At 38.8% G+C, this 7,815-nt stretch overlaps 1 protein-coding gene across 1 annotated transcript in view; it reads right to left on the reverse strand.

The window, feature by feature from the left end:
• Nucleotides 1–7,815, reverse strand: part of fam189a1 (family with sequence similarity 189 member A1) — a 60,445-nt gene that overhangs the window by 2,449 nt on the left and 50,181 nt on the right. Inside the window, exons 4-9 of the mRNA XM_015031764.1 lie at nt 7,114–7,221; nt 5,204–5,364; nt 2,604–2,739; nt 1,713–1,791; nt 521–1,303; nt 343–414 (exon numbers count right to left, since the gene is read on the reverse strand). Of these exons, the coding sequence (XP_014887250.1) occupies nt 343–414; nt 521–1,303; nt 1,713–1,791; nt 2,604–2,739; nt 5,204–5,364; nt 7,114–7,221 (1,339 nt within the window). The remainder of the gene's footprint in view (nt 1–342; nt 415–520; nt 1,304–1,712; nt 1,792–2,603; nt 2,740–5,203; nt 5,365–7,113; nt 7,222–7,815) is intronic.

The following is a 7,815-nucleotide window of genomic DNA, read 5'->3' on the forward strand; positions in this document are numbered from 1 at the left end:
GGAGGAAATCATGCAAAAACTCTTAAAGCACAGAAAATGACTGTAACTTCTAATATTGAAGGTCAAACCCTGTAGAGTTTGTTACATTGAATCAAGTAACGTAGCAGAAAAAAGGTTAATGAAGCTGACTTATACTAAAAAAAAGGCGTAAGCAGTGGGTTTTTTTTTATTATTATTATTATTTCAATTCTTTTTTCTACATAAAGCAGAAAAAAATATATGCCACAAATCAATTTCCTTTTATTCTTTTATAAAACAAAGCAAAAATCATAAGACGTCCAAATTTGAAGAGCATGAATGTCATTTCAACAGTAGATATATAAAACATTTGGACTCTCTTACCCTGTTCTGGAGAAGTACGAGCTGAGCCTGCAGCAGCTGGGTTATTTCCAGTGGTGCAGGCACAGGTCTGTCCTGCAGGGGGAAACAAAAAACTTTACTATGAGCCTCAATTCAGAGCTAACTGATCACTTTACTGATTTCTCCTCTAAATGTCCTTTAAAATATTTTCTGCACGTACTTCCTGTTGTGGTGGAGCAGGAGATGGGGTCACTGGTGGAACGGACGATGCGTGCCAGTTTGCGATACCTTCTGGCTGCTCTGAGCGCGCGAGGCCTCTCGGAGGGTGACTGGCCGCTCTGAGCTGAGGTAGAGGGGGGCTGTGACGAGGAGGAGGGTGACCAAACACTGAAGCACAGCCTGGGGCCTCGTGGCCGGATGGGGGGAGAGGGAGAAGGAGAGGGAGCCAAAGGGCTGATGGCAGAAGTTCCACCAGAGGAGGCCACTGAGGTGGGGGAACAAGGCTGCGGCGGTGGCGGGATAGTTACAGGTAAGGTGAGCTTCCTGCTCATCATTCTCGCTTTGATCAAGGAATGTGTCTGGGCCTTTGGTGGCTCCTCTGGTAAATGTTTGGCTGAGGCCAGCTCGTCACAAATGTGCATTGCGGCCCTCAGTTCCTCGCAGGGATGCGTGTTCTCCGCAGAATACTCCTGGTCCAGGTTGCTAAAGTTTTCCGAGGACCAATCCGGTGAGCGTTCCAGGGAGTCCTGGGTGTGTGAGGACTCGCTGAATCCCGTGTCGCTAGGGCGCGCGTCGGTGTGAGGCATGCCGCGGTGGCAACGGGTAGAGAGACGCGTGCAGAGTTCAAGGCTGGTGCAGCTTCCGTCAGTGGGGGCAGTCTGCAGGGTGCCAAACGGAGACGAGTCGGAGCCCTGCACCTCCAGGGAGCACAGGTCCTCTGAAGAGCAGGTCTGGTCCTGGTCAGCAACCTCAGACACCATCAGTGATGCACTGTCAACTGAGGCTGACATTTTCATACAGTACAAGTAAAAAAGATTAGCTACAACATGACTTAAAAGCCTTTGTAATTATTGCTCTCTTCTGCCATTTTTTATGGAATATTTAAAAAAATCTTAAATTTAATAATAATCCAATCCAAAGCATGCATAAAAGTGATTGAAAATATTTTTTTATTAAACAATAAAAATGATAAATAAATAATTTAATTAATGATTTAAATATATGGATATATCTGAAGTTATAATTAATGAAAAAATTATAAAAGGAAAAGAAAAAAAATCTAACATAAATGACATATTGAAAAAAAAAAGTAAAATTGCTTAATAGTATTAACAATGAGATCACGTTTCACATAAAATTAAAATTAAATTCAACCAGGTATTTTGTCAGTCTTAGTTCTGTGGAGATGTTACCCTGTGTGCTGAATCCTGCTGTGGTATTTCTGTCACACAGACTGGACTCAGTGGCCTGTTGCTCGATACTGGTGGTGACCTGGAAAAAAGCAAAATCATTAGTTGAAAAACGCAGCAGGCGTTTCATATAAGCAGGGATGCAGAACTTTGTTTCGATTGAGCTGTGAAGCACCTAACCCGCAATACTACTGCCTGGCCTGTAGGGGGCTGTGTTACTCTGTCACATGCTAACGCACGTTCATTTCTCATTTTAAAGGAAAGTTCAGGAAAAATAACAACTTTGTATATAGAGCTACATGACAACAGCTTTATTTAAAAAACCTTAAGTAGCCGGACTGATTTTAGCATGTTTGCTTTTTTATCATTATACCCTGAAGATGTCACGTACCCTGCTGCTGCTTATGTATTTCTATTTCAGACAAATCATCCTACTTTTGATTCCCAAACCAGATTTCCATCATAGTTGCTTTTGACTTAACTTGTACATGCAACCAAATAATGGAATAAAATCTTTTGGTCCTGAATTACACAAACATTATAAAGGAAGATTAATTTGTTAAATATCAGACAAACCACATAAGTTAGTTGCACGCTTTTTCCGTTTGAGTCATTTAAACACATAGGTTGTGCACCCATTTAAAAAAAACAAAACAAATTGATTTCATACCTAATGGAAAAATACTTTATTATGAATAACAGTTTATCTGTAATGTATTAATATATTACAAGAGAAGTCTATATTTGCTTATTTGAATGTGTACATAAGGGGAAAAAAAAAAAATCCTGAAAAATATTTATTCTCTAGGAAAGAGCCGAGTTGTGGGTTTTGCTACTTGTTTGTTTTCAGTGTAGACAGTAGCTTGAAGGCAGAGTTGTATGTGTATCTCTCACCTGGCTGGCCGGGGTGTGGCCCACCACAGACTCATACGGAGGAGGGAGGTCAGTTGGATAAAGGGTTCCCGGGCTATTTATGGGCACCCCGTAGATGGCGCTGAAGGGGGAGTGTGGAAAGTCCAGATGCAGGCCTCTGCCAAGGAGGTAAAACAGAAACAAGCAACAGATAAAAGTCTTACAGACGAATAAAAAACCGGATGCAGAGATAATGGATAATACGCAAAGTCGGTCTCACGCTAGTAAGCATTTAACTGGCCTGATAAACGTGAATATTGGTCAAAACAGGAGCATCTATTGAACATAAAGAACTACAGGGTGACAGACATCCTCTTGTCTGAAACACTCAAATCCAGGCAATATATATCATCGCCCTGTTCAGTGTACATCACCTCTGTTTTATATGGAGCCAATTAAGAATAAGCAGCCAAGCGTGCCGTTATATCTTTTAATTACAACCCTATTCTCAGCTAAAGCGGCAGAGCATGAAATACAGCCTGAGTTTCCTCCAACCATCTGAGCCGTTATGATGTCATGACACATCCCTAGCCTTCAGTAGGGACACCATAAATGCTTCGTCTGCCTTGTAGATATTTATGGCATAATTGACAAATAGATGTGGCTTTCAGCCAAATAGCATCAGCTGTGGCATTCTAGCTCATAAGACTGAGGAAAATGGGGGGAGTTATAAGGAGGGAGGGTCATCTAATCATCCAGAGCAGCTTAATAGGGGGAAATGCTCCAGCTCTCCAGTGGTCAGAGTGATTGTCACACTGCGATAAGAAATGTATAAATACTGTTTAAAGTCGGGATTTTAAAGACTTAAATGCTGATTATGATTCCTATTTAAGAATTACAACATTGGAAATGGTAAGATTAAGAATATTGTTCTAGCTCTCTCGGTGAGCGATTAAGTATTTATATTTTGACTTTAGGTAACAATGAGAGAGTTGAAGGTATTTTATACCAAAATCAAATTTATTGCATTGATGGTGTTTTAAGATGACTTAGCACATTCTATTAGAGTTTAGCAAAGCTAATGCAGCTGCAATTACAAAAGCAGCAGTGTCTGCGTGTATTAAATCAGGAAAGTAAATCTACCTCAACGCTGATTTCCTAAAGCTTGCCAGCATTTTAAAATCTAAAAAAAAAGAAAAAAAAAGCAGAGAAGGAAAGGTCTAACGGATACAATGTTTTTGACAACCTCAAAAATCTGCTAAACCGTTTGTGTTTGTGTTTTACTATGCATATTTACTTTGCATAGTAAATATGGCTGCATATCATGTATTTTAAAATATAAATACTCATTGGAAATTTATTGCAACATTTAAAGAAACCTGGATACACTTATGTTGTAATCTACTTAGTTTTATCCAGCTGGTACTGTATTTTTAAAGTATAGCTTATTTGTCCATATATTATTTAAGCTCCAAATCACTACTGGGCCTCCTTTTGTTGCGATTTTAGTTTTATAAGGAGACAAACGTTTGGACTCTCGACTGTAGGGGAAGAGTTTAAGCATTTGGATTCATTTATTGCAGAGCCTGGCTGTTTTAAAACAGGGATTCAGCAGCACCCTGCAGAACAAAATGCTGCATCCATAGCAAGACAATTTGTGCCAAAACCATTTTCTCACTCACCATATAACAGGCTTCCTTCACAGAAGAGGAAATGCGTATAAATGAAGTCCAATTAAATCACTGATACAGACATTTGCAACTCTGATGAACATCTACTGTTCTTGTCTTCCTAAATCCTGAGCATGTGGCATCTATGTTTATCCACGATGAATAATGCATTTTAATCTGATGTTTTTTTTTGTAGTCTCTATATTTTAGCCTATATTAAATAAACTAAGACCCGCATGGCATTACTGGATCTTGGTCATATGTTCTCTCCTTTTCATATTGAAGTTAGTCCCAGCATAGAATTATGCCAAAGCTGAAAGAGGTCTAAAACCTCACAGCCATTCAATATTGAGATTTTTCAGGATTTTCTTAATCTTTAATGACATTATAACAGCTGATGTATATAGAGACAGCCATGTCTCTATATTTACTTTTGTAGGACTCAATTTCCACTCATGTTTACCGCAATCATGATTTGTTTCCAAATGGTTCCCCAGGAGTTACTGTTTTTTACTTCCGCTTTGGCTTCCCTTTGTTGCTCTCCATCCAGACTCAAATCTCCAGTGTTTTAAAATAATTGCATCCTGCTTTTATTTATATTGAAAGGATGTCTGAGAACTCAGAGGACTCTGTTCACCCCATTTCAACTGAGGTCCTCTATTAAATGTATTAGACTGATTTTGACTGGTAAACACAATCTTTGCATACATTTTATTTTTAATTGTTATTAGATCATATTTAATTGAGTGGGCAAACAAAGGTAAAGTTTACATTACTTTCATTTACTAAGGAATTTGTAGCAAAAAGGCGTATCTATTGACTTACTACTAATCCAGAATCTAAAAACTGAACAATCACAGCTTGGCTATTGCTGTTGGGATTTAATCACTTTTTTCATACTGGGATAGTGTCTAAATTTCTAAGCCGATAAATTGAAATGTTGCTATTACGCAGCAGAATTATGCTTCTCACCTTTGTCCATCCATTGAGGGGGTGCAGGTGTACTCTGGGGGGTAGTAGGGCGGTGGAGGGATCGGAGGAATGAACTCATCAAAATCCAGGGTCTGATGCAGGATGGTACCATGGGGGGTCATACACTCAGCGTTTAAGGCTCGGGCTCTGTGCGGCATGAACTGAAACGCAACATAAAAAGAACCATCAGCAGGCTTTTGTTACATAACTTATTACATCCTTAGGTTTTTTTTCTTTTTCTTGGTGACTTTACTTAACAGACTCCGCAAAGTGAAATGATGAGCCTACAATTACATTTATATTCACATCTATTATTTTGGTTACTGATAGTTTATTAAAGAAACTAAAAGGAGGTTTTGTGATGTAAACCTTTTATGCTCATCTGCCTTTCATTTCTGTATTTACTTTCTTTCTAAGCATCTTATGGTATAGTGGGGGTACTGTTGGCTCCAGCTTAGTTAGGCTGTCATGGATTCTTTGAAAATATTCAAGGATTCAAATATTGAAACATTTAAGGTGATCAGCATTATAATTTAGATGCTACGTAGAGCATCTGTTGAACAATAATGCAAAATGTATGTCAGTATAGAAAAAAAATGGCGCAACTGCTGTTGCACCACTTCTTAATAAAAAATGTTGTTTATGTGGATCCAAACATGAAGAGATTATGTTCAATCTGAACCATCATCACTAGCACATTTTGCAACTTAATTTGCTATCGTGTTAGGACAAAGTAAGTTACTTTTTACTGTGATGTCACTGCCTTTTCCTCCATACTTAGTCATTTATAATTATATCGGGCTGAAAGTTCAATGCTTTATGCATGTGCTCTCAGACTTCAAATAATAATTTGCTAAAATGCTACATAAATATGTTAACCTCCCCCGTGTCAGCCACTTCAAGCATTCAGCATGCCGATGTGAGTATATCTTCACCTTTCAACAGACAGTCTGCTTAGCAGAGCATGAGAAAAAGTAAAGTTAGTATCACCCCATTGCTGAGACACTAATTTCTACAGCAGTGGAGAGGTGTGTCTGAGGAATAATGACATTTGTGCAGCAGAAGTTTTTGAAATGTCCAAACATCTCCTGGTCACTTGGTTAACCTAGAGATCACATTATGAGATTACTTGTGTGGGAAGGAGACGCTGGAACATTGCTTACTTAAAGAACCACAACATAGATACACAGCAGTGTACTGGGGCTGATTCAATTCAGTTTAGTTCAGTTAATTTAGAAAGCGCCATTTCAAAACACATCATCCTGAGGTACTTTCTTAAAAACGTGTTTTCAATTCAGTTATACACACTTTCAAAATCCTGGTTATCAAACAATGCATTAAGTTCAATTCATTACCCAGCAGATTGCAGAAATAGAAATACATTTACAGTTAAAAGAATGCAGAAACTTAGTAATGGCCCACATTTCTATATCACTAAAGGACATCCTGTTCTGAATTAGGAGCTCCTTTACAATATCATTTGCAATTGCTGAATAACATAAAGTGTTCCTGAATACATTTTTATCCCGACTTTTAGTCTGTTTTCTTTATAGTAATGCCTCTGAATCTGTGCTCTGCTGTGACACTTGGTTTCAACATGACAGAGCCCAGAACTCTGGGTTTGTCAGGCTACATTCAAAACAAAGCATGACTAGTGATTTCCAGTCTCTGCAGAATGTTGTCAAACAAAACATGTAGCCACAGGCAGCAATTTAAATATTTAAACTTGTTTAAGCAGGCATAAAATTCCCAGCATAAAATCTGTGGAGGGTTCTTGCATCACAAGCTACAGCAGTTAGCTACATGATGACAACGGCGCTCTACCTGATGAGTTGCGGGTATGTTCGACGATATGAAATAACAGTTGTTGGGATGGGTTTTTTTTTTACCCGCCTTTCCATCCCTCTTACCATCTGCAGTACATCAGTCGACACCATCTGCATGCAGCACATTGCGGTGGCAAGAGCGCACACAATGGTGGAGATGACGTTAAGGGCACAGACACTGAACAGCAACTCCTAAAGGAGAAGAGACAGAGGAGGAGACTGTTAGAGGAGAAGAAAACAAAAAGGAGAGAGGGAAATTATGAGACTAAAGGTTAGAGGAATTTGTGGAAAACATCTGGAAAAAATAGCTATGAAAGACCTGATTTCTTTAACTGGTAAAATAAGAAAAAGGATGTCTGTTTTTCTTTTCTTTTTTATATATACCTAAATTAGCAGTTAATTAATCTGTAACCACATACTGATGTGCAAGCTGGTGAACCACAAGTCTATCACCATGAAAAAGACTAACACAACTGACATATTTACATAGCCTGCACAAAAAGAGACATGAACCATTTTTGCTTAAGCTGTAGCTTCCTGGCTGATGTCTCAGGATATCAGTGTGTAGTTGACCAGTCAACTACACACTGCTTAACTTTTGCTTCCTAATGATATGCATTTTGGGAAGTGTTTACTAGTCCTTCTACAATAATGCACCTCCACACCATGACACTGTCACCCTTAAACTTAACAGCACAATGTTCTCATCCTTGCAAGTTTCCCCCTTTTTCCTTCAAAAGGTCTTTATCAACTAACGCTTCCATTTTAGTTACATCGGACCACATA

This window comes from Poecilia latipinna, unplaced genomic scaffold (genome assembly GCF_001443285.1).
Source record: "Poecilia latipinna isolate Pla-1442-1.1 unplaced genomic scaffold, P_latipinna-1.0 Scaffold216, whole genome shotgun sequence".
Lineage (NCBI taxonomy): Eukaryota > Metazoa > Chordata > Actinopteri > Cyprinodontiformes > Poeciliidae > Poecilia > Poecilia latipinna.